The 26,058-nt window shown below is 38.5% G+C and overlaps 1 protein-coding gene across 2 annotated transcripts; it reads left to right on the forward strand.

Annotated features, from left to right (window-relative positions):
* Positions 1 to 9,782: 9,782 nt before the first annotated feature.
* LOC145768627 (uncharacterized) lies at positions 9,783 to 25,375 on the forward strand. 2 transcript variants are annotated; one of them, XM_082580172.1, is made up of 12 exons: positions 9,783 to 10,365; positions 10,791 to 10,891; positions 11,089 to 11,234; positions 11,973 to 12,091; positions 13,007 to 13,058; positions 13,513 to 13,647; positions 15,252 to 15,351; positions 15,637 to 16,108; positions 16,561 to 16,766; positions 20,391 to 22,530; positions 22,808 to 22,882; positions 23,216 to 25,375. In XM_082580172.1, the coding sequence occupies exons 1-11, from the start codon at positions 9,882 to 9,884 to the stop codon at positions 22,873 to 22,875; spliced, it is 4,023 nt and encodes a 1,340-aa protein (XP_082436298.1). In that variant the 5' UTR covers positions 9,783 to 9,881; the 3' UTR covers positions 22,876 to 22,882; positions 23,216 to 25,375. The 2 variants fall into 2 exon arrangements, with proteins under 2 accessions (XP_082436298.1, XP_082436299.1); XM_082580173.1 differs by having other exon boundaries at positions 15,255 to 15,351.
* The last annotated feature ends 683 nt before the right edge of the window (positions 25,376 to 26,058 follow it).

Genomic DNA, 26,058 nt, shown 5'->3' on the forward strand with positions numbered 1-26,058 from the left:
ATAATTTCTGCACCAACTACCAATCCACAACTCATAACACAACTCTCATAATCAACTCGTCATAATACAACTCCCATAATAATCATTACTCAAATTACACCACTATTTATAAAAGGTTTGTTCGGTCTAGTAACTTCGAGAAGGTTACGTAATGTTGCATCACACGAACTTATCGTTCGGTCACGTTGCACTGAGCGGCGTAAACAAGCAAGTTTAAAGAAGACTCTAGATATGCACATAGCAATTGAATGACCTAGAATACACGTTACATAATACAGATTTCGTAATCATAGGTTACTTCAGGATAATGACCGATGATAACTTACAGCATAAGAATTTTACAATCAAAACAGCACGCTCGATCGAGATACAAGCAGCCCGTCGCAAGACCTCGCACATTGATTGTGACATGATGTTTCTTTCAATACATAACCAAACAATGAAAGGTTTGGATCGAAACATTTTGGACGGTAGGCTACTAGATGTTTTCAGTAGGTACATAACGTTTTAATCCAAAAAAATAATATAGCTAAAATTTCATGTCTTAAACGTAAGCTTTAGGTGCATACAAACCAAGATATTTTATCAGCACGTGTTTCCACGTCATAATTTTGATATAAATTAGCAAAACGGGCTTTGTAATGGAAAAGCGTCACGTGGGGGAGAGGGGGGTTGACAAAAACGTTACGTTGGCGTCACATGGGAGAGGGGGGGGGTCAAAAATTTGGAAAAACAGCGTTACGTAATATTTGAACGCTCCCAAGGTAGAATGCAAGAAAGATTAACTATTACTTTACTAAACTATTACTTTGGAAGCAGCTGACTCGATGACTAATATAGTCTTTCGCTGCTTCTTGTCTGTTGTTGAATATATTTGTACCGTATAGCCTACTATTTCGCAGCAGACAAAATAAAAGGTTTCTCCCTCCCTTTCTCTCTCTTACGTAACCGAGAAAATACGACTTGCGTTACTGCAACCGAGAAAATACGACTTACGTCACATTCGCTAGCGTAACATAAGGCATTATGACGCAGCAATGATCAAATTTTAAGACTTCACTATTGTAGCCTACAATCAATCATTTTATTTTTCGTCATTTAACGCGTTCGGGACGAAAATGATTTCAATCTTCCATTTATCTTCCAGAAACCTCTTATTTAGAACTACTGTATCTGGAAGGTTTCAGCTGATCATGTGGTCGTATGTACACTACACCTTCTTCAAAATGTGGACCTTTTTGGCTCAAGGGGGGGGGGGGTTCCGGGAACCCTGAGAACCCCCCTGGCTACGGGCCAGGTCTACTGACAAATTCATATTTGACATAGAATTACAGAAAAACCTGCTTTTGCCATCGCGTGGTTACTGGCAGGCCCGTAGCCAGACATTTTCAAGGGGGGGGTTTCCAAATCCAAAAATATGGACCTTTTGATAACACTTTCTTCTTGACGTGTCCACAAGCAAGCAATCAAAACATAGGAAATATGATATAGCCTATATAGATCAACAAACTTCAAATTGTCTTTAGCCTAAATTGTCTACGATATGCGAGGTTCTAAACCAGGGATCCGCAAATAGTGGGTCGTGACCCAAATTTGGATCGCGAGACCACCCACAATGGGCGCAAAAGGGTTTAAACTTATTATAAACATAACTTGTAGGCTATGTCAAAAATAGATACAATCATATATAGGTCTACTCTTTGACGTGCTGAGTTTCGTCTTTCCACCTAAAACATCGGGAAGCTGATCGTGAGCTACATGTTCAGAACAATGGAAAACCTCTGTCCTTCTGCCGCGAACCAAAATATCTTAGGGTGACACTAGACAGATCGCTCACATACCACCACCATTTGGTGTCACTGCGCAAGAAAATGACATCCGCGCTGGGCTAAAGCGCCTGGCAGGCTTCAGCTGGGGGGCGAGAGCTGACATTTTGCGTAGGCTATAGCAGCCTTAGCCCTTGTCTACTCTTCATCAGAGTAGGCTACTGTGCACCTGTTTGGTGCTGCAATGCTCTGCCACAACATCGACACTGCCATAGCCTAAACAGCACCTTGCACACAGTGACCGGATGCCTGCGTCCCACACCATTAGACAATCTCCCCGTTCTCGCTGGCATCCAATCCGCCGATCTTCGTCGTGAAGAAGCTACTCTGTCTCTCAGTCGACGTACGCTGAAGCCTAACCATCTTCTCCACCACAAGATCTCTGCTCTTCAAACGAGCCCCCCCCCCCGTCGACTGAAATCAATTAGGACACCCATTCGTGCCAGCCGCTCAAATTCTGATCAACGATGAACAAAACATCTCTGTGGCTACTTGGGCAGACCATCTATTGAATTCTGAACGGAAGTCAAAGTAGCCTATATTACCAGACTCCATTCGTTCATTTCCTACGCCGACACATGCTCCATAGGCCTGACACTACAAAGACAGACATGGGTGCGCCTCAACAGTTTTCGTACGGGCGTCGGGCTTTTCCGCTCAACGATGCATCAATGGTGAATGGCCTCTTTCTCCTCCTGTGAATGTAGTGCCGAGGAGCAGACCGCAGACCACATCATCAATCACTGTAGAACGGAGTGGAAGGTTTGCGCATCTTGGAAGATGAAACCAAAGACTGGCTGCTCTCTAGTGGCCTTCCAGTGTAGTCCTGGAACGTCGTGAATCTGGGGTGATAAAAGGGTAGATTCTTGGCCCCAGAGGCTTACACGACGACGACCACAGTTAGTAGGTCCACTCGCTTATTAAGCCCAATTTGGTCCATTCCTGAATTACTGAAAGTACAGAAGTGGTAGAAAATTCTCCCCCGCACAATAAGCCCAAAATTGTGCGTTCCCGATGTAGGCTTAATAAGCAGGGACGACCGTATTGAAGTTGATATTAAATTGCAAAAGATTTTGCGCAACATTATATGCTTCTGAAACGTTTGGGCCGCGAAGATTTCGAACGATTGTCTTTTGGGTCGCGCCAACAAGTATTGCGGACCCATGTTCTAAACAAGCAACGATATATTAACATATTCAGAACTATCTGGAAGGTTTCAGCTGATCATAGGTAGCTAGCTGATCATGCGATCGTATGTACACTACACCTCCTCCAAAATGTGGACCTTTTCGGCTCAAGGGGGGGTTCCCGGGAACCCCGAGAACCCCCCCTGGCTACGGGCCTGTTACTGGTTAACTTTAGTTGGCACAAAGCAACGTAAAGGAACTACGAGGTGAAAAGTAACTAGGGAATGTCACCAAAAATATCGAATGCGTTTCCATTGTTAAAACTATTGCAACTTCTGAAAGCTTGAACAATAGAATAACTTCAGATCGAGGAATGGTCGATTGCGAAAAAACACAGTTTTTAATGTTTCCTGACCAAAAAAGGATACATTGGATTCTCAGGCATCTCGTTACCCCCCGAAAAACGGCTCACGGCCCCTGGAATAGAGTTAAACTCGATCTCATAACCGTCTGTTAAAGTTATAAGTCCTCCTTGGCTCCTTGATTTAGGACGAGCAATGGTTCTTACGTTTTTTAAATATCGTTACCCCTGAAAAGAACATGATGGATTTCAATTACCCTTTTTCAAAAAAAAATACAGCTTGCAATCAATTAATAAAAAATAAAACATAAAAATTATGTTATAATTTACATTCAAATGTCCATTAAAAGTATAATTAATGGGAAGTAGGTAGTGCTTTTTTGCTTTAAGCTGTCAAATCTAGGCAGAGTGGAGGATAGACAGCACCTCATATCATTGTCAATGGCAAGCTTGTTTCGATATTTTATTTTCATAGATGCCATTGCTGAAAATTCTACTTCACAGCAATATGTAGAAGGAAATTGGGTAAAAAAAAAAACGCTTTTCTGTAAAGGGTTGTATATTCATTTTGAAGGTCAACCCGAAAGCTTTTAATATCTTCCCTTGCGAATTCGGTTTTTAGATTTGCTCTTTCATGCATAGAGAAATAAAACAAAGTAACTTCAGGGGGTTTAACATGATGTATTAGTATTACATACGCAAACATTGTGTATGTAATACATCATGTTAGTTAAACTCGCTGAAGTTACTTTGTTTTATTTCTCTATGGTTCAACAAAGCAAACTCTCTACGAAAGCTTTTTCATGCACTCCAAGAAACTCTTTTTTAGCTGTGGTATCGTCATCACTGATAGCTTTCTTGCATCGAAAATAGGTAGGCTACTACGTTTTCACGTTTACATTTCATATTAGGCTATTTTATTTTTAAAAAGAAGAGAATCAGAAAATCTAATGCGTTTAAACAATTTAGAAAATAATTTGTTTCAAAATGTTTCGTTTCGACGCAATATCCTTTGTCTTGATTTTGTTTCGAATAAAACTGCTTGTGAACGATTTCGTTTTGACGAAAAAAAGTTTGTTGTTAACAACCCTAACATAATACAGTAGTCACAAATTAATAATAATAGTCATACAATAACATAGTCGCAATCGCATCAATTTTTCAAAGTGTGCCCAACTGCCCATCAATCCCTTGGTTGGGACGTGTGGTAGGCTGCGTATCGTACACAGAAATACAGTTGCGAACCTGCTCAGTCAACATGTCGAGTCACGTGATCAGTTGACAGGAGTTTGAAAAAAGCACAGCCACAAGGAAAACTTTTTATTGAAGTGCATTCAGTGAGGCCAGACTCCGCCAGAGTGCTAGTTAGTAAACAATGCCTTTGGAACGAGCCCTTGTGACGCAGAATTAAGGGATTTTGTTGTGAACAGAAGTGCTTGTCTTAAGACCTCGACTTTGAACTGATTTACTACGGCAGGCTCAGTTCTCAGAATCGAATGGATTGCGAAACATCGATTTTTTTATTCAATTGCGTTACTTTCAACGCTGCAGACGTTTTTTTTTTTAAGAATCGCATGCAGCAGGGTTTATAAGCAGTCATCGTCGACAATGTACAGAATGTGATCGTGAAGTTGAAGCAAAATGCTAGAGATTATGGCGTGCTTAGCTTGATAGTAGCATGACTGAGCCAAAGGAAACTTTTCTAGACAAACCTTGTCTTAGCACTCAAATTGTTTCGTATCAATTGGTCCTTTCACAAAGAAAAACAACAGCAAAAAACAGTGAGTGTTAGTGCTACATGAAAATATATTTCGTACAAGCTACACATTATTATAGTCTATGGATGTAGGTTATGGCCCTAATCTAGATGTAGCCTCAATAAGACGGTTGCGCTCTGCGCAGTTTCTTTTCTAACTCACAGAACCGAATCGATGACTGTCAATAAAAAACTCGTGCTTTGCGAAGCGTGTCATTCAGGAATTGTCACCTAGATGATACCCTTTTAATGGTTGATGAGAGTTTAGATTTGGACGCAATTTGGCTGGATGCAACATTACTGTTTTGTCAACCAATTTATACACAGTGATCTTTTTTCCATTTTTAAATAAATCAAAGCTTTAATTTATTAGATTTGCATTCTTCGCATGAAAACGATGGCTGCTGTTAAAACTTTGTGTCATTTTCTATATTGAAAACACGTACAAAGTGTAAGCAGAGTAACATAATAACAGAGGGTGATAATTGAAAACAATGATGTAGAAACTACAGGCAAGCTGCAATTTATAACGTGAAAACAATGATGTAGAAACTACAGGCAAGCTGCAATTTATAACGTCGAGTTTTCTGATCACAATACGCTGGTAATCACAAATCGCGGTAATTGCTTGATTCAGTTTATAGTTTATTTCGACATTTTCAAGCCATGAATGTTGAAGGGCAGATGAGAAATATGGATTTTATTGTTTCAACTGTCCACACAGCGTGATATTCACTTTTTGTAAAGACTATGCAAAGGTGCTGTGTTATTTTGACGTATACTCGACGTTGCTGGTCGTTGAAAAAGTTAAAGTAGCAATTGTGAGGTCACAGAGCAGCTTTTATTTGTTTAAGTCATTGGCTCAACAGACAGATGTCAATGATTAACCTATTGAAAGCATAGAGTTGTATTCTATCAGGAAAGGTTTTGTGAAATTACTTCACGGTGTTGTTGATCAAAGCCATGCTTGTAGGTTAATTTTACTGAGATAACGTGAAACTTTACTCACTCTGGCTCTTAGAATTTGATACAAAACAAACAGTCGAATTAGACTTAGAGCCTTCGATTTGCTGTGATTCAAGAGCTAAAGTAAGGCACTTCAGGCAGTACAGTATGGTAACTTTTGTCGGTTAACAAGTAAGTTGTAGTTAAAAGTAATTTGAACGTGCTGAAGTAACAATTATGTGTTGTTTGCGGTCGTTTCGTATTGTCATTGTCGTGCTGAAGGGATGTATACTTTTCTAAACTTGTACCTAGTCTTTTCTTGGACAAGCAATGTGAGTGCACGTAGGCTACAGATAAATAAGCGTTTTCGGTTTGAGACACCCCATCAACCGTTTGCCAAGATTTTTAAAATGCTTCTTTTATAATCTTGTATTGGTCTTTTAAGTGTCACCAAAGCAGGAAGCTGACAAACTAAGCCTAAATTTTCAAATCTAGTCATTAGTGTGGTATTATACCTACACGTAGTTGCTAAAGGAAAGACAGAAGAAAAGAACTAACCACCCAACTCTCGTTAGTGCCGAAGGCAGAATACAGTGAGAGCCTTATCTAATTTCCCGAGGCTCGAAAACTGAATATGGGACCACATTTGACTTGGTTACCATGGTGTGACATAAGGCAGGGCGGGAGGCTACAGTAAGTTTATTGAATCAACATGTTCATAAAACAGGTATTTATGCTTGCAAAGTTAACAAATTGTTGTTTTTAGACGTGATTCCAATTTTTTTCTTTTGTTGTTACAACGTAACCATTTGCTGCAATGTGTTTGTGTTAATTTCGGATTAAAATAGATCGTCCTTCTTTCAACAGAATGAATGAATGACAGTTCCTGCTATTGGGTAGAAAGTGAAACCGCAATGCGCATTTTCTTTTGTTTATTTTGAATAACTAAGAGCACTCAATCAAGTTATTATGCAATGGTACAGCTACTGCGATTGAATAATGATGTGTCTTGTGCTAGTTGGCATTAACGTTCGAAAAACTGAATTGTTATTGCAAAATAATGAACGCATACATACTTCATATCTCATGCTCTGTCTTTAGCCGAGTGGGTTCTTGCTATTTTCTTTGACCATGTAAACTGTAAAGTGTAAACTATGTCAAGAGTATGCCGACGAGCTTCTTGCAACGTTGACACAAGAATTGGCAGTTGGCATGCCTTTTGGTATGATTATATCGTTAAACCTGACAAAAGGTTGACTTTGGTGATGAAACTTGCCCCATCAAATGTGAAGATTAGGTTGTTCTTGCATTTCCCTTACAAATAAGTGATTTTTGCGTTTAGAAATGTTTGAATCAGTGTAGCAATAAAAACGTTTCTTTACTTTCACATGCTGGAAAAATATTTCCTTTTGAATCGCAATTTTACGGTTGGAACGCTCGACTGGCGACTTTCAGTTCCTCATTGCAAGTACATAACTCATGTGCAATGATGTTTTCCTAAGATTTTATTTGGGGATGGACTGATGACAATGGGCTGTTGTGTCGAGTGTTTTATTTGTATCAGTCCTAACAATATCTTGAAAACGGTGTTTTTCAAAGTATGTTGAGGTATGAGGTAATAGAGTTAGAAAAGGTGTTATCTTGTGGTCATTCGTCACCACAGTTTTAGTTACAACGATGCAAACTCCCCTTATCTTTTTTCACATGTGTGGCCAATACTACTATTTTGCAAGGGTACCGTAAATTATTTGCAGTGAAAATAAATTTAAGCAGCATTGTGATAAGGACAGTAGTTTTTGAAATAACTTATATAAATAATTCATGGCTTCTTGTGTTGTTAAAACGTCCTAGCTATCTCTCGTGCATGTCACTGCAAGATGATTTTTTTGTTCAAATTAAGCAAAACTACAGCGTCTTCATTTTGCATTTGAAAGCGTTTATGGTTGAATCCATGCAACATTCTGGAGCGAGAAAAGATGCATAAAATGCAACTCAACCACAATTAGATTGCCAGGCGATACTGCGACGATATGCAAAAGAAGATTGTTTTATCGACCGTGTATTTGCAGTAGCTAACTGCTATAGTTGATAAAGAATCGAAGGTAAAAAGGCTGAAAACTAACTTACATACAAAGCATTAGCATTTCTCCATCCCTGTGTAGAGTAGCTTTGACTCAAACTTTAAGACTTCAGGCAATGCATATATCTGCTAAGGACTGTGTAAGGAACAGTAGCGAAAGGTAACACACTGAAAGTTAATACCGCTGGTACTTTTTCCAAGATAAACTGCTGGTAGACGCAGAATGGACCTGTAGCCTACGCTAATTTTGTCAAATTGTTCAAAGCAGTCCCTCTCACATAGGCCATCTGCCAGTGCAATGGCCGTTGCGCTGGTTTCTGTGATCGAATTGCTGAATACGAATGCCGAGCTCCAGTCCAAACGTGCTTCAAAACAGCAGTGTCTTATTTCAGTTACTTGGATGTGGTGCGGCTCACATCAATTGTATTTGTGACGTGTTTACGACTGGGATATTATCCTCACATTTCGGTTGTTAAGTCCATAAATTTACGTGTTCGCCATCACCTGAAGATATTTATTCTCATTTAAATGTGTGTCATAAAGTGCCTTGATGTGTCGTCATCTATCGATAAACCAAGCGTTTATTTGAGATGCGAGAAGTTCAGAACTAGTACTCCAACGTGCTAAGGTAATAAGCCAGGTAGCAAATCAGTCGTTTGTTCAACGTCTGTTGACCTGCGATGGAAGCATTAACTGTAATGTGATGTTGCACAACGTTATTGCAATGTTTCTTTTTTCTATTTTGTGTAACTTTTCTAGTGATGCTGCTTCAATGTGGTTTGTGAATGAGTGGATTACATAAACATCAAGTGATGTACCGTACGATGAATGTTATTAATAACACAAACAGAGCGCTCAATGCTAAGTGAAATACTAACCAGGGCAAATTCAAGTGAGCGAAATCACTTTGCCAGCCTGTTTTAGCCTTTTTGGGATTCTCAGAAGGTTCTCATAGGTACCGTATTTACTTTGACAATCAGCAACATCAAACGATCTTGAAACGATGCAATAAAGGCCACTTTTGCTGCCTGCTGCCACCGAGCATATTTGTTGAATACTTCATCCGTATGCTGTAGTGTCGGTTAGCAAAACATTAACCTATTCTTGCTTAAAAAATATATTTTGTGACTTCAGTACTAAGGTACTTAGGTCAGATCCAAAACTACTCCATTACGTACAGAAAAAACTCACAGCCCTGTTTGAAGCTATATTTGCAATGCTTGTTTTTATTTTCACGTTAATTCTCAGCAAACAAAGGTGGTTCTTTTGACATAACGTCGAGGTTTGGCGACGAAAAATCGATGAAAACTGGTCTTGTTTTGCGTCATTAAAACTCTTTTGGGAGACCTTCTTTTGTTGATGTTGCCACAAGATTTCGTGAAGGTTTTTGCCTTTTATCGATCTTTTTCAGATAGTAAGAATAACGATCAATACATCAATTTAGTGTAGGCTACGATTGATATAATATCAAAATAATCAGCCTCGCTAGCAGGTATTTTTGTGGAAAGCTTGTGCTTACTTATTTGAAGACGGAGGCTAATCTTGTTATTTTAATAAAAGTAACTTGATCTTGGGACCACTACTTATACCACAGACAGCCTCTCGGACGTTTACAAGAAAAATTACGTTCTGATTTGACGTTTTATTTACGTATCATATAAACTATAACGTTTTTTGTAGATGTAAATACCAGCTACAATGATAATCCGATGACAGTAAAAAACGTATGTTGGAAATGTAATGAATGCGGATGTTTCTGTAAACTTTTGTTGATATCCAGTTAACAATGGGCGCTGAAGAAAGCAAACACATGTCCACGTACAAAGCAAATAATGGGGTAGCAATTAGGCCGAATGGGGCAACTGGATTCAATCGAGCTCCCGCGCCATATGTTGAAAACAAACCCCTTCAACCCAGGTCTGCAGTTAATGGGGCTCACAGCGTACCTGGCTTTATTGACAAGAAAAAGCTTGATTGCAATGACGACAACCGAGGAAGAAGTGCCGAAAGACCCAGAAATCACAATAAACCGAAACCAGAACACAAACACAGACATCACAGTGCCGACGACATTTTATCGCGTGATCGTAAATCTAAGGACAAGAAAAAGACTTCGTCACGTAATTCAGACTCACCCTCACGCCGTAAAAGCCCCCGCAAGCACAGAGACCAAAAGGCAAAAGAGAAAAACCAGACTTCTAAATCTGAGAAAGACACAAAAGGAAGAAATAGACATTCCAAGCATAGAGATCACAACAGCAGAGACCAAAGTAAGTTTCTTAGTTACTGTAATGGCTTTTAACTTTGTTTTGTTTGGTTTAGAGACGATTACACAGCACCAACAATCCAACATATAAGAACAATGTTTTGCAAATGTTGCTTGTCAAACGCATATGCTACCTATCCTATCTTTGTAGTGATGTTTTTGTAACCGAGAAGAAAGAAAACACCGCATTTTTTTAATCATATTGACTTTTAGGTGTGTCTTGTTTGAGGAGCTGGGCCTACCATTGGTACCAAGCCCAAACTGTCTTCTCAACCGTGTAACCATCCCAATGTTAGGCTACACTTGCCATCAAAAATTTATGTGCCATTTTTAGTTCTGTGTGCGGTTGACAGAAACCTGTCGCGTTGTGTCAGCGCTTCTACTTTGTAATCTTTGACACTCAATTGAACTGTTTGATTTCCTGGTTAGAAAAGCGAAAACAGAAGTCGGAAACACTTTCTTCGTCCGCAAAAGAAAACGTTGACAACAAAAATCCAGCAGTAAAAGCAAAAAACGTTCGTAACAGAAAGGTAACACAAGTTTCCACATTTACCAGCACGAACATTAGTGTGTGCACAAACTGCACAATCGTAGTTACATCGGTTGTTTCTCATAGCTGTTAGTGGCAAAAGTTAACAATGTTACGCAGTTTCAATGTTAATGCAATGTACATTTGTAGCCTATAAAATCTGGAAAACAACTTTTCAATATCTTTTGATAAATTCAGAAAAAAAGCGATTTGGAAAAGCACAAGAAGAGTCACAGAAGTGCCCCAGACCTGACCAATGCCAACAATTCGAAAGTTGGTGCTTGGCTTAATTCAGCAGCTTATTATTGGCAGCAGGAGACACCATCTTGGCAATCATCATACGGGTAACTATATGCACTTAAACATATTGTAACTTTTCACTTATTTTGCATGCTAATACCTGCAAAGGTATTGTGGTAATGAAATGTGAGAACGCACGATTTTCAAAATAACAGCCAGGTGCATATCTCCCACTATGGCATCGTTTACAACACTTTAGATTCATTGCCATAAAAGTAAGTTATTTAACATGATATTAACGTTGCACATGACGAAACTTTCGCCTGAAATAATTTCCATACAACAAGCCTGGGAGCTAGCGCGTTCCATCCCAGTTTCAGCATAATTTTTGTCCCACTAATATTTTGCTATAAGTTTCACTGCTGCTTTTAATGTGGCAGCAAAACGAACCTTTCAAAATCACAGTGTTATCACATAACAAAATCTATCCAATCTTTGTAGAGTAGGTTCAACCATACGTCTTTATTGACTCACATATTGATTTTGATGTAAAAAAGACTTTTCAGTCGAACGTATTAAAATTTCTATATGAATACATTTCATTTAGATCCTGAAACCGCCTTTGTTTTAATGTACTATAGTATTGCCAATTAAAATATAAATAAAAAGAACTGGTGTACGCTTGTGCTTAGCGTTTAAAAGACGAATGACTGCACGTTTCGAAGTTCACGGGGGAAGAAATTATGAAAAAAATATTTGACGAAATTGTGTCGTTGTGGTTAATTTATTTTACATTTCATTGTTTAGTTGATCTTGATTGTTGTTGAAATGTTTTGATGCAGGTATCCGTATGCTTCTTTGCCTCGCCCGTATACTCAAAGCCCATTGGACGAAAATGGAAAGCCACGCCCAGTTGTAGATGGAATGGGATCACCAGTTGGGGCAGTGTTTCCTGATGGAAGTAAGCTTTTTCTGTTTCATCACAATTTTTTTAAGTAAATATCTAGAATTTGAATAATTGAAAGAAAGAAAGAGTCTCTTCTAAGTACCAACACTGGGCTGAGTAATGACTGGAACAAGCGTAGAGTTTTGTGAGACCAGGGCTGGTTGATGGTGGACCACGGCGTCTATCGTTATTCTTGCTTTCCACACTTGACTGCCGAACGCATTTGTTAAAACTTGAATTTTGTCGAAACATTTTTTAAAAGTGTGGTAGATTTTATGTTTAGCTTATATCTACTGGGCTATTCCAATCATTGTTCGGGTAATTGTTGGTTAACAAGGCAGCCTTTATGCAATATGCACGTCACAGCAAATCGTGTTTTCCACAAAACAAGTTAATTGACGGTTTAGCAAATGTTCGTAGAGTGATAAAGGTGAAAAATTTGCAAAATCAAACGGGGATGGTTCAATTCTCGAAATGGGCAATTGAGCAACCTGTTTCAATGATGGCTTACCACCCAGTGGTGCAATGTGGGTAGACAAAAATTGTCAACGACCTAAATGTGCCGCAATTGCTTTCACATTACGTGATGAATAGATGTGAAGAATATTGTCGTACATTAACCTTATCTTCTCATACCCAACACTTGAATCAAGTATGGGACCACATTTACCTAATATTGAGACAGGTACGGCAATCCTCGATAACAGGGCAACACCGGGTTAAAAGAGGCCACACCGCCATAACAGTTCAGCAGCCACCGAAAACTTTACATCGTCAACGTCGGTGAGCCGACCTACGTCACTGATTCAAGGTCTCTACAGCATGCAATTACGAAACTTCCAGGATTAAGCTTTTCTAATCCAAGGATAAAGACCGTCTTAAACAACAGTCGATTAAAATTACTCTGTTATAATTTTATTTCTTATTTAGCTTTTTTTCCTGACAATGCAAGTCCAGTGACAAGCCCACAGCATACTTTCAGGTGATGTATTGTTGAAGATTTCAGTATTTAGGTTACAATATTCTTCTCTCGAGTTAAGATTCTTTATGATTTGACAAACAGGCTGCCGTTTTTCTAATACTTAATTCCCAGAACATCACTATGTACAACGTCATTGAACTTCCAGCACAAGCCAAGAAACGCTGCAAACCAAAACTTATAATCCTCATGCAAAATGTACAATAAAGTCGGTTGCATGTGAAAATAGCGTTTTGTAAAAGCATCGTTCTGCGATATATTCCGCTTGATACGAGCATTGGTCATATGACCAACTACTTTAGAAGTCATTTTTAGAGGGTCCTAGTTTTTGACGTGAAATCTTTGATTTACTACACAAAAATCTTTCATTTTGCAATCTAACACCACTTATTTGCTTTTCTTTTACATAACGTTGTCCTTAAAGGTTTAATAGGTTGCGTTTTTTTGTTTCTTTTAGCCCTTCATCACCCGTCCATTTCGGTGTGCCTCCGTTTTTACCGGTTGCCTACCCTTATCAGTATTTCGTGGCTCCGCAGTTTTATACCAGCTATGGTCAACCTAATCCCTCCAGTGATGACGTGTTGAATGATAGGTGAGGTCTGTTCATGAATTTATTGATTAAAAGACTAAAAATTTTGTAAACTACTTCTTCTTCTCTCGTGTTGTCGCTATATGTCAGGGCATCCGTTGGTTAGCCACTGCCTGGTGTCGTCATCGATGGAAATTAGGCCTTCCATACCATGAGGTGGTCTGTATAGCCGGCAATCCTTGATAATGTGGGCCGCTGTCTGCATTTCACCACACTCACAAGCAGCACTCTCTGCCAAGCCCCAGCGCAGCATGTCTGCACCATTGCGTCCAACACCAGTGTAAACTACTCAATCTGTTTTACCCAAACAGCCCTTATTCAAATAGAATCAATAATGTGTTGAATTTAAAATGTATTTTCGTATAATGCTTGTTTTGAATTAGCTAGGTATTTTTGAAGATGCAACATGAATTGAATATAGGAATCATGTATTTTGCGTTGTAAATTACACAGCACTTACATATTTTCGTTTTCTAAACATTGGCTGTAAAACCTTTCATAAGGTAAAGCACAAAAAGCTAGTGCAGAGATCTACTAGCTTTATAAACAATTAAATAAATTATGCAAAAAATAATATTCATAAACAATGTTGAAAACGCTTTGATAACGGTCAACTGAACTTTATTACTGAAAATGAAAACAAATTAGTTTGTGAAGATTTTTTTCCATGAGGGCAGTTTTGTAATTTTATCCTATTGAAAAACCTTTCCTTTATGAATATTTTATTGCTAAACACAATTTTTGTAATTTCTATGTTATAAACAAAAATAAGCTGATGAAACGCGACGCTTTTTACGTTCAATGAGCATATTGTTTGCAGCTGTGAACTTCCACACGCAATCCCTTCAGTATTTACGAAGAGCTGCTTTGGGAATAGAAAAACCAGTTCTTTGGTTGCACTCCAACAAAATAAATGCATTTTAATAAACTGATCCTGTTCTGGGATAGAACTTGGTTTTGCATGTTTGTTTATGATATAAGAGAGAAACCTATCTACAGTAGCTTGGTTGGTCATCAAGATCATGTATAATAGAACAAACAATAAATACTATTAATACTTCAAAAAGTGCTCAATACCAAGAAAAAAAGCCAAGCAGAACAAATTACATTTTATATAGTTATTACTCTCTAAAACCTCTACAGCTTGTTTCACTATAAAAGGGAGATCATCAGAAGATCCTTATTCAAATAGAATCTATATTATATATTATAGAACATTATACTCTATAATATATATAGTATATAGAATATCACATTACCATACATCTTCATATCGTAGCAGAAATCTTTGCAACTATAGTAAATATTGGTTACAAATTTTTCGCAGCATAACTTTGTTGAATCCATTAGACTACTGAATTTAGGTTTTTATGAAAGCTTTTTCCTCAATCATGGCCTAGTAGCTTGCTTATTCAAATAGAATTAATGTAAATAAATTGATGTTGAATATTGCTATCAGTCAAGTATTGATGTCTTTAAAATATTATGGTGTTTTTTTTCTTTTGTTGTCATAAACTTTAAACTAAAGATACTCTTAAAATTTACTCTAAAGTTACAGTATTGTCATTACAACATAACTCACTTGTCTAATTTTTCCTTGTTTGAAGAAGCAATTTAGCGAATCTCAGTCGCTCTGACAACCACATCGACCTGATGGACAAAGACATCGTATTGCAAGGAAAAGTTCGTGGGCGTAGGAAAACCAAGGTATCTATCTTTTCTTTCTAAATTTTTTACATGTTTTAAAGCAGATTTCTTGCATACTCCTTTGAAGTTGTAGCTATTTCGGTTTTCAAGCACGTCTCAACGTCCGCATTTTGTCGCTTGTATTGCGTTTGATGTGATGGTCAGAAAAAACAAACAAACTGAACTATAACGTACATTTCACCAAAATTGTGTAAAATAGTCGACCAATATTGTAGACTCCCATTTATGATAGACCGAAGGCCCACTTTAGAAAATCCTGAAAAGTGATTAGGCCTTTTTTTAAAGGATAAACACCGAGTGGTAAGCTCCGCTCCTCCTGAAGAAGGTTTGTCGACGAGGGAGTCCGTCAGTAGTCCTCGCTCTGCGCAGGAGAACACAGTTGGATTTTACAGCGACATTGCCCAGACGAGGGACTCCCTAGGTCTCACCTATAAAGCCAACCAAGAGATAACCGTGGACAACGTCAGACATGCCGATTTTGTTCTCAAAGAAGGGAATTCCCCTGACGTCACCGACTCCTACGACGATTCCAGCTCGTCTTTGAGCGACTCTTCGTGCAATGACGTCGCACTTGATGGCAGCGACGTGAGAGAAATCGTGAACGTGATCACGTCATCAGCGTCGTCTGCCAGGCATGACGCATCAAGCGTGAAGGTCTTTCAACCCGCCTCGAAACGCGCGGTTTTCATTGACGACAAATTGGACAAGCACAAAGACGATCAACCGACAACGATATCAGCAGACCAGAAAGCATCAGGTTTGTGATAAACATTCATTGAATCATTGCGGATTGTTGCTACTTTTGAAATTGTTTTGATTTCGAAAACTAAACATATTTTAATCTAGAACTTTAGGGCAGGCCACCGGTACATAAAAAAAGCAAAATTTATGTTAAAATTCCGTTGACTTTGTGTTTTGCATAACATTTATTTTGTACAGTGTTGCTCAACATATTTTAATAGAAACATTGTCGAACTGTAGCAGCTGGGGATACAGTAAACCATTGTTTTCCCACAGTATCGATCCAGGCGTTGGCAAACGATAAAGTCCACGCACTGCGAGCTTTTTTTAAATTTTCAACTGTTTTTTCAAACATATAAATTGGCGGACCTGGTGGGTCTTATTTGTTCATCTCGAACCAAATACAAACCCTATCTAGGCAACGAATGGTCATCGTCAGCAAAGTGTTGTTATTCATAATATTCTCAGGCAGCCGCAAGCCTCCAATCATGACGTTGTCTGAACGGGAATCAATTGTCGCGACTTCCTTTGTGACTAACGGAGGAAAAGTGTTTTGCCTCACGAAAGCAAAGCCGAGACTCACACCTTCTCCGAAAGATAAAGAAGAAACAAGTAACGATGACACCAAGCGAACAATTGTTAAAACTTCATCTGTCGCTTATAATCAAGCCGAGGTAGGTTGTTCAAATGGTTATTCTCGATAGCTGTGAAGTGTAAATGCATTAGTTACTATTTTTTAACTTCATGCTATTCTTTATAACTTAAAGAAATTAAAAAAATCATGTTAGACCAGTGCTCTTCAACCTTTTTGTCAACACGGAACCCCTCATGTACTTTCGCGTTTGTCACGGAACCCCACTAAAAAAAATTTACAAATTACGAATTGCTTGGTCAGAAAATTAAATATTTCGTTATTACACTGTTAGCCTACACTTCAAAAAATAATTAGACATTTCAAAACATAGACAGTTATTACAAAAGTTATAAAGTCAGACACTTAATGACTCTGTTGTTGTTGCTTATCTTTTATAATCTTCTTAAATCGTGGTTCAACGTTGCTTAATGCAATTCTCATACACATATCGACACCCTTCAAGCAACTTCTGTTTTTGTTCTTACTTGTTGTTAAAGCAGAAAATGCTGTTTCACACAAATAGGTATTTGGAAATTGACACAATAGTTTCAATGCTTCCTTTGAAATTTCTGTCCCTTCTTTGTACAGAAAAATCCAAAAATATTCCTTTCCGTTTTTTTTCAAAGATTTCCTCCAAATGAATATCATTGCAGATATCCAGGAGTTCTTCATGTTGTTGGCAAGGGAAAACGAAAGGATTAACCACCCACTTTCGCAAACGGAAAATCTCAGATTCTTTTTCAGGAAAGTAGCGGTTGAAATTTTTCCTCAATAGCTTCAAATGCTCCAACACTAATTCCTTTATTTCAGCTGTATCTTCAACTTCGGAGTCCTAACTTAGAAATTCATTCAAAAACCGAAAAGGAGAATAATCATTTTTTGAAACTTTATTGGCCCAGCAGTCAATTTTTCTTTTAAAGCCATCAATTTGGCCAACTTGGGAAAATATATCTGATCTTTTCCCTTGAAGGCTGGTGTTGAGTGTGGTCAACATATCGAATATTGAAGCCAGATATGCCAGTTTGCAAACCCATTCATGATCAAGAAAATTGGTAGCATATTCATGATTTTTTTCTGCAAGAAAAACTGATATTTCCTGTCTTAATTTGAACACCCGAGCCAAAACTTTGCCACGAGATAGCCAACGCACCTCTGTATGCAGCAAAAGAGTGACATTATCTGACTCCATTTCTTCACATACTTTTTGAAAAACTCTTGCAGATTTACCTTTACTACCACATTTTATGTAATTCACTGTTTTCACAATTATATCCAAAACCATTTCTAGTTCCGTTTTTCTCTGCTTGTCAGAACTAAGCGGTTTTACAGCCAGAGCTTCACGATGAATAATACAATGTTTTAATACACAGTTAGTAGCAACTGCCATGACACGAACACCAACTCCTGAAAAGCGTCCAGTCATCACAGCTGCCCCGTCTGTAGTTAGAGAACAACACTTTTCCCATGGTATTTCTTTTTCTTTCAAGAATTCGTTGAGCTTACTAAATACTTGTTCAGCAGTTGTGCTCACATCCAAGTCTAGGCAACACAAATATTCGTCAACAATGCTGTATGAATCAATATCAGGAATTCTTATATACACAAGCAGTTGTGCTCTACTCCCAATATCAGTTGATTCATCCAGTTGCAGCCCATAACATGGAACATTTTTGATTTTATATAAAAGTTGTTCCAACAAATCTTCAGCCATATGAAATTCCCTTCTGCTTACAGTGGTATCAGACAGAGGTATGCTTTGTAACTTGCGTTCAGTTTCCTTGTCAAGGAGCTTCTCTGCTACTATTTGCAACGCTGGTTTAATAACTTCCTCGGCTAAAGTAAATGGTTTCTTTGTTTTAAGAATATGATGTGACAGTCGATATGAAGTCAACAAGATATCTGGATTGGTTTTCACTGCTCCTAAGAATGACTCTTTTTGCTTGTGCACGCTTCTTTTCATATGTTTAAAAAATGAGATAGTTTTTGTCGCGTACGCAGAATGATTTGTTTGTAAGTGTCTTTGTAATTTAGCCGATATTTTGTTTCATCTGGCTTGACTAAACAATAAAAATTTGGTTAAAAACTGTTTTTACTTTATTCTCACAAAGGATCAACAGCAGCTCAAGTCTCTACTCAGTCTGCTTGTACTTCTGTGATCTGTACACCGGCTACATCTAACGTTATTGTTAATAGAATAACAATGAACAACCAGTGACGCAACAATTATAGCAATGTTTTATTCGGTTGGTGACTTCAGTCAACCCCTCGTTTAACAAACTGGCCTACTTGAAGTGTGAATGCGGTGCAGTGATGTAAAAAATCGGAATGACGCATCAAAATGCTGAAGCCGGAAATCAATTTCCCTAAATAAAACGAGGAACCCTTGAGGAACCCTTAAAACTCACGGAACCCCTGTTGAAGAGCACTGTGTTAGACAAAAAAAACGGTGGAAACGATGGGCTTGGGAGTTTTGTTAAGGAATAGGTGCATTAGCTTAAGTTAGCTTTTCTTAACATCCATTACTGACATCACGGATCTATGCTACAGGAATAAAAAGAAGTTTGAACTTTAGAACGGCCACGACTTTACGTTTAAAGGCTCATTTAGATTGAAGCTTTTAGATCACAACCAGTTGCATTGATATCAGTGAACAATCTTACACATTATAATCCATGTTTTATTCGTGAAACCTGGATCTCAGTTGAGAACACCCTGGTTCAAATCGTAGCCCGATGTAGTCCCAACCTATAGTGTGATTAGCTCTATAATTGTCTGAGTAGGCCAGTTCAATTCTATGTTTAACGATGTAAAACTTACTTAGAACGTAACTGTATTCGTTGAGCGAACTTTCGCTTTCGAGGACGTACTTGAAAAGACGAGACAGTGTTTACCAAAGTTCTCTCCTAGAGTACTTTGTGTCTAGTCGTTAGCACCTCTGTGTAGATGTTTTGTCATGTTTTTTTTTTACGTTTAGCACTAAACATAGCTATGGTTACGTTGTCTGAGCAAACATGGATTGATTAAAGTTAGTTTTTTTCACGTATTTCGCACGGTTACAAGCAGTAAACTAACAAAACTATGTGCTTATGCCTAGGAGCAAAGATATTTGAAGGTCATTTATCGGCCATAATTTTGACTCACTGTGGGCCCAAACATTACCTGTGGCCCCAGTATTACCGTTTATCTTGTCAGAATGTTTGGTAGTCCCCTGGTCAGTTGCCCCCTTGCTTCAAGAGGAATTGTCATCTGAAATTTCATCGATAATCATAACAACGAAACGCTTTGAGCAACCCACTACAACATATCTTTCCACTCATAGTTTACACCATCACCATCACAAACGTCAGCTTGAACTTCAACCTTGAGTGACTGTTAACAATAATTGACAGTTTTTTTTGCAAATGAGACGTAGTAAGTGTCCAAAGGTTCTCGCAGCAGCGTAGCACTCTGCGAGAAATATTACCAACAAATATCAGATTGAAAATTTCAAGCAACTTAAGTTTATTTTTTTCAAATTGATTTCGATTTGTGATTTTATCAAGCAAGTCAGTCCTTTTTCATATTGATGAAAAGTCTGCAGAGCTTGAATCAATATAAAAAAGTGATTTGCTTTATAGAACATTCGATTCTTGATCAGGCAATGAAGGTGTTGTGTTGTCTTCAGGTTCAAGTCATTTCTTCAAAAGCGGATCCTTCAAAACGGGAGTCGGGAACCTGGTTCAGACTGACTGGGTCTCCTCCTATATCTAAAAGCACAAAGGATTTCTCTTTCGGAGTTAAAAGGGAATCTACAGATCTTCCTCCTTCCAACAGCAAACCGGACCCAGTGATGCGAGTGATCTCGTCATCGGAACAAGATTTTTCAAACGAAAGATTATCATTATCACAATCGTCGATATCAGTGTCTCTTCCTCAACAATCTCAACTCGATTCTTCTATTGCCCAGAAAACACCTGAAAAATTTGCTGCTGCTCATATCACAAATAACAATACAAATGCAAATCAGTTTGCCAAACACGCCATGGATGATCAAGCCACCAACAAGCAACGCTTTGGCCTGAAACATCAGAAAGCGATTGAAGAAACTTCCAGTCACTCTAGTGATAGTTCGGACAGCGAACCATTGATGCGCGACGATGATCAAAGTGTTGCTAGGAAACTTGTTCGAATTGATAGCCACGATTCATTTACCATGAAAAGACGACTGAGAAACCATCGCCGCTCCTCTTCCCAATCTGAAAGAGTTTCCAGCTATCCTGGATCGCTGGACCGAAGAGCTACAGTAGGTTTTGTATCTCAAGAAGACCTACGCAGTGGGTACTCTCGGGCCGCGGCTGTTAGTGACCCTCACAGCATCTATGTCCAGGCCTCTTCTCATAGAGACGAAAGCAATCCTTTTCACTATAGCTCCTCTCCAGAAATCGACTCCTTTCTTTATAAAGCAAAGAGCGAAGAAGTTTTAAAGCACGCCATGAGACGATCTCGGGAGAGCTTGATGACTGACACATCACCTCCCACGAGAAAGGAAACTTTGCAAGAAAGAGCGGCACGAATTTTGGGCCTCAGCTCGGCATATGCTGTAGATACAAAAGATAAACAAGGCAAAGCTGTGACTAGCAATCAACATTTGACGGCCGATTCTCCATCATTTGGTGAAAGTACGAGCAGTTTAACTACTGTGACACCAACACAAACTGCTCGTGGAAATATAACACATTCAATCATTGCCTCGAAGCTTTTTTCGTCCACCGACGATCTGGCTGAGAGTGGTACGTTTGCTGTAAGCATCACAGAGTCTATGCTACAGAGGCCACAGGACAAATTCGAGATTAAAAGCGTTAGGTCTTCTGATGATTCTAACAGCAGCGCTGATGTAAGCACTATTTCGGAAGACACTGTTAGTTCTAATGCCAGCAGCTCCTCTTCATCAACTGAAGATGCGGAATATACCATTGAAGTAAGTGACTCTGTTCTAGAAGATACGTCTGTCCCTGTGAAAGTGAAGCCACATAAAGAAAACGTCTATTTTTCTCACGCTAAAGAATACAAACTTCCGCTGGACATCCCTACACAGACTAATTCAGATACTTTCAACGATAAACTTCTGTCTCCTGGAGCTGGCCAAGCGAGCATAGTAGCAAGTTATGCTAACAGCATATACGACCACACTCCTGGATCATCTGCTGGCCACAGTCACGATTTTAGTGATGATACCACTGAGACCGAAAGCCTTCTAGACCAATCAGGACACCATCGGAAGTTAGCAGCTAATTCAGCGGCAATTCGGGGCTCCGTCAATGGACAGAACGGGCCAATGGACAGCAACATTTTCAATGAGAACAACCCAACTGTAGCCACTGCAGCGCTAAACCCTTCGTCTGTTTCTACTAATCCACAGAATGAAGCTCGCATGACTGATTCCCCGGTTCCCATAGCCTCCCATAGTGCTCCTCTCACATCAAGTGAGCTTGACATTATAATGCAATTGTATAACAGCGCTGATGAGACCGCATCCACGTGTAGCAAGGATGTCAACGTCCGACCACCTCTTCCATCCCTTCGGACACAAAACGTTGATCTTAGAAAACAAAAAATTGCCCAAGCGATTGGTTTTGACGTTTGTAACATTGACCAGGGGGGCCAACAAAACCCCCCGATCCCAAAGGATGTCCATTTGGAGAAAGTGGAAAATTTTGACATCAAAGTGTTTTCAGCGAAAACTCAAGATCCAACAATAACAAAGCCACACATAACAACTACGAACCATGACAAAGATAAAAGCACAAAGACTTCCAAAGATGAAGGTATGTAGGTTGTTAATTTTGTGTTATGTACCATTGAAAACGAAGTCAGTGAAATAACACGTTGAGTTGTTTTATCGAATAAGACAAAGTCTGTTTGTTCTTGACTTATGTTTCATGCAATCCAGTGTAAAAACTGGGAAATAGCTCGAATACTTTGATTTACATATAACTCTCTTGGCGTTTTGAACATTTGAAACAAAAAATCTAACTCAATTTAACTGATATTTCTTTTAATATCTTTTTTCACGTGTTTTTTTTAATTTGTTTATTCCGTTAGATGGCGTACTGGAGGCAATGCAATCACTGGGTCTAAATCCTGATGAGTCTTGGCTGGTGTCTTTGTGACAGAAAGGTGTGACGATGAAACCACATATTTACAAGCAAGCGTAGTGAATGCAGTACTATTGAACAATTACTTCATTGCTCCTTTATAGAACGCTGCAATGCTTATCATTACAGATATTCACGTTTTGTTATTCAGCGGCTGAAGTAGCTTTTTAAGCATTACAAGCGACACTTCAACAAAAGAAAACTTTAGTCTGGGAGTTTTGGTGACCTTACCTGCGTCATTAGTTCAAAACCTGTACAAGTATACGAAACAGCGCCAGGATAAAGCTGCAGAAGTGTTTTTGTTTATCAGTTTAAAGATTTTTTCAATTAAGTAAATCTTCAATTTTGGTTTCAGTTTCTCCTACACGTTGATGTTCATCCGCCTATTCAAGGCCTCTTCTTTATGGATTCGTGTCGGTCATTAATCATCAGGAGGAAGTTAGGAATAGGCTTTCTTATGTTCTTGGAGGATAACGCTCTTGCTCGTCATTGTTGAAGCAGTTTATTTATTGGAATTTGTGCTTCGTACTTGTGGGCTGAAGAAGATGCATTCCTTTGAAGAAGCTATTGAAATTCTTAACGTCTTTTTCCTGTTTATTTCATTCTTCAATTTTTTTTCTACTGTGTGGTATCGCTTGTTTATTTACCATCATCCCTTCGTCCAACCTTCTTCAGACTTGAAGCTATTTCCCTGCTGCTTTGGTTGAGTCGTTTCCAGCACACGTTCCATCTTTGCTTGTCTTATGCTTCGTTGACGTTTATTATCATTTGTAAATTGTATTCGATACTTGTGAAAAGTAGGTCTTGGTCTACTGTTGAGTCTTATTTATGAAAAGCCAACCTTTGCTACTAAAATGTGTATGAACTGAGATACTTGGCTTTAAAATTTCCGTCCAGTTGTTTTTTGAGTCATCATGACAGCTGTTATGATAGCTAGGGTTTTTTTGTTTTTATAAATTAAGACGCCAAGGCTTTGTACACGACATACGCAAAAAGCTTATTTGAAAAACAATTTTTATATTGTATATCGACTTACATTACTTTAGTTCCATGAAGACGTTTAATTTTTCTTTTTAGATAAATTGCGTAATGGTGGCTATATAATTTTTTGGAAATGACAATGCTGATGAACCCCAACAATTTCTACAAGAAAGTGCCAAATTCTGACGTCAGCACAATCAAAAAATGGTTCATAAACTTGGGTGATGTGCAACAGAAAATGAGGACTAATTTATTTCAATTTCAAATCATCGTTGAAAAATCTACGTGACTACAATTATTGAGAAATGTGACATTGTAGTCCATCTTGGGGTTGCTTGTATAGAGGGTGGTCATAAAGTCCTGTTACAAAAGCAGTTCTCAACATTTTCAAATTGTAACAGGACTTTATGAACTCTCTGTATTTCAAGCATTCTGAATGTTCACTTTATACCAAACTGGCTTTGATGAGGTCATTTGCTGGTCGCAGCCGTTTTTTGAAATGGATTTACTGTAATAGCTGTGCCAGCAACTTTCTCTTTTTTATTGATTTAACGTCTGCAGACGTTGAAACAACGTAAAAAAGACTGATTTGCGGGTTTGATAGAGCATTGCCATTGGCCAGAGGCAAACCTGTGGGCTCTGTGGTTTCTCGCTGCATGTTTTGGGTTTGTATTAACGAATTAAGTTACATCAATCGAGCATTATTGATGGTTGAAAAAATGTGCAGAAATCTGTTTAATGCTTGTTTCATCTGGCAGTCATCGAAGTGTGTCATAAGCCACAGGCTACACTGGGTTCACAGCAAACGAATCTTGTTGGATTTTCTTGACATTGTCTTCAGACCTGCAATGTACATTATGCAAGTGCAGGTTGTGTGTGTTTCAAACACTGTACATTTTATGCACATACGTCACACCTGCAAGTATGTTGCAGGGCGCGAGCATAGATAAAGTTGGTCCTCTGACGACGTCTTTGATGCAAGATTTAAGAAAGTAGAAACTGAAGGGCAGTTTTTACATTTGTGTTATAGTTTACCCTTGCCTTTGTCGTTAATGGACTTCTGTTTTCGTACAGCCACATGTTGTATATACAAAGCAACCTATGTTACTGTGCACCTCAATACCGCAGATAATCTTCACATCAAACTAATATCACACTTTATCCGTTTTAACTCCGTTGTATCAAACTTTTACGATTTTTGTACAATTTTTTTTTACTAAAGTTGGCTTTGAGAAACGTTTATTAAACAAGGTGCCCATCGAAAAGGATCTTCTTTCAGTATGGTGCTGAGTAAACTCTATAAGTGGTGAAATAATTAAAAAAGCAAGAACTACAAAAGAAAGTACAGTTTTGTCACTTAAATAAAAAACCTGTACGTGAAATCACTTTCTCTGTTAGATACCCCGACGTGATTATGGTGTACCGGATCTTTGTTCGAGAATCATGTTTGTTTTAATGTTTATAATGTACTTTCAATTATGGTCGCGATGCTGTCTTCACGTTCATGTTTTTTGATTCAAATAAATTACAAGTCCTAAACGTCTCTCCACATTTTTCTTATCAAGTCTCTTAAAGGTCGTTAAAGTACATGACGCGATTTTTAGATTCTCCCCCATATGATGCCAAATACAACTAATAGTCTACGTCGTCATATATGCATCGTAATATGACGTTTTTGATACATCTTCTCCTAGGTGTCACGTGATGTTTGATATATGAACACTCCTTTCTTTCTGGTGGTACAGGTTTAGTTTAAGTGGACGGGAAGGCAAGAGAACAGTTTTTAGAAATGACAGCCACGTGTTCTTGCTGGGCGTCGAACTGAAGTCTGTTGCATTGTCAATCATGCACTCACCAAACAACCACTATCTGACAGCACCCCACTTTGCTTTGGTTGTTATAACATAAATTAGTTGAATATCCACAGCTCGTTCCGGTGTTCAGCGTTGCAATTATGACCATTTTTGATAAGCTGATGATTATACCTTTGGACTATTCTTAAATTGAAATAATTAAACGCTTCAAACTTGCTTTTCAAGCAGGACACGGTTGCTTTAAGACTTGATATTTTGAAATTCAAAATGACGACCTTGGCGGTATCAACGTCTCCGCCAGCAAAATTGGATTTTGTTTGCATTTATTTAACGTGTGCAATCGTTCATGTGATGTAGAAAAAGAACTGATTTGCTGGCCGTTAATGACGTCTGAAACCCTGTT

This window comes from Aplidium turbinatum, chromosome 4, assembly GCF_918807975.1.
Source record: "Aplidium turbinatum chromosome 4, kaAplTurb1.1, whole genome shotgun sequence".
In the NCBI taxonomy this organism is placed as follows: Eukaryota; Metazoa; Chordata; class Ascidiacea; order Aplousobranchia; family Polyclinidae; genus Aplidium; species Aplidium turbinatum.

What these genes read in the sequence shown, in the direction of transcription:
- LOC145768627 (XM_082580172.1), top strand. Translation starts at nt 9,882, where the DNA reads ATGGGCGCTGAAGAAAGCAAACACATGTCCACGTACAAAGCAAATAAT. An exon ending in GATGACGTGTTGAATGATAG is followed by an intron (nt 13,648 to 15,251) that starts GTGAGGTCTGTT and finishes CCTTGTTTGAAG; the next exon opens with AAGCAATTTAGCGAATCTCA. An exon ending in TCGCTTATAATCAAGCCGAG is followed by an intron (nt 16,767 to 20,390) that starts GTAGGTTGTTCA and finishes TGTTGTCTTCAG; the next exon opens with GTTCAAGTCATTTCTTCAAA.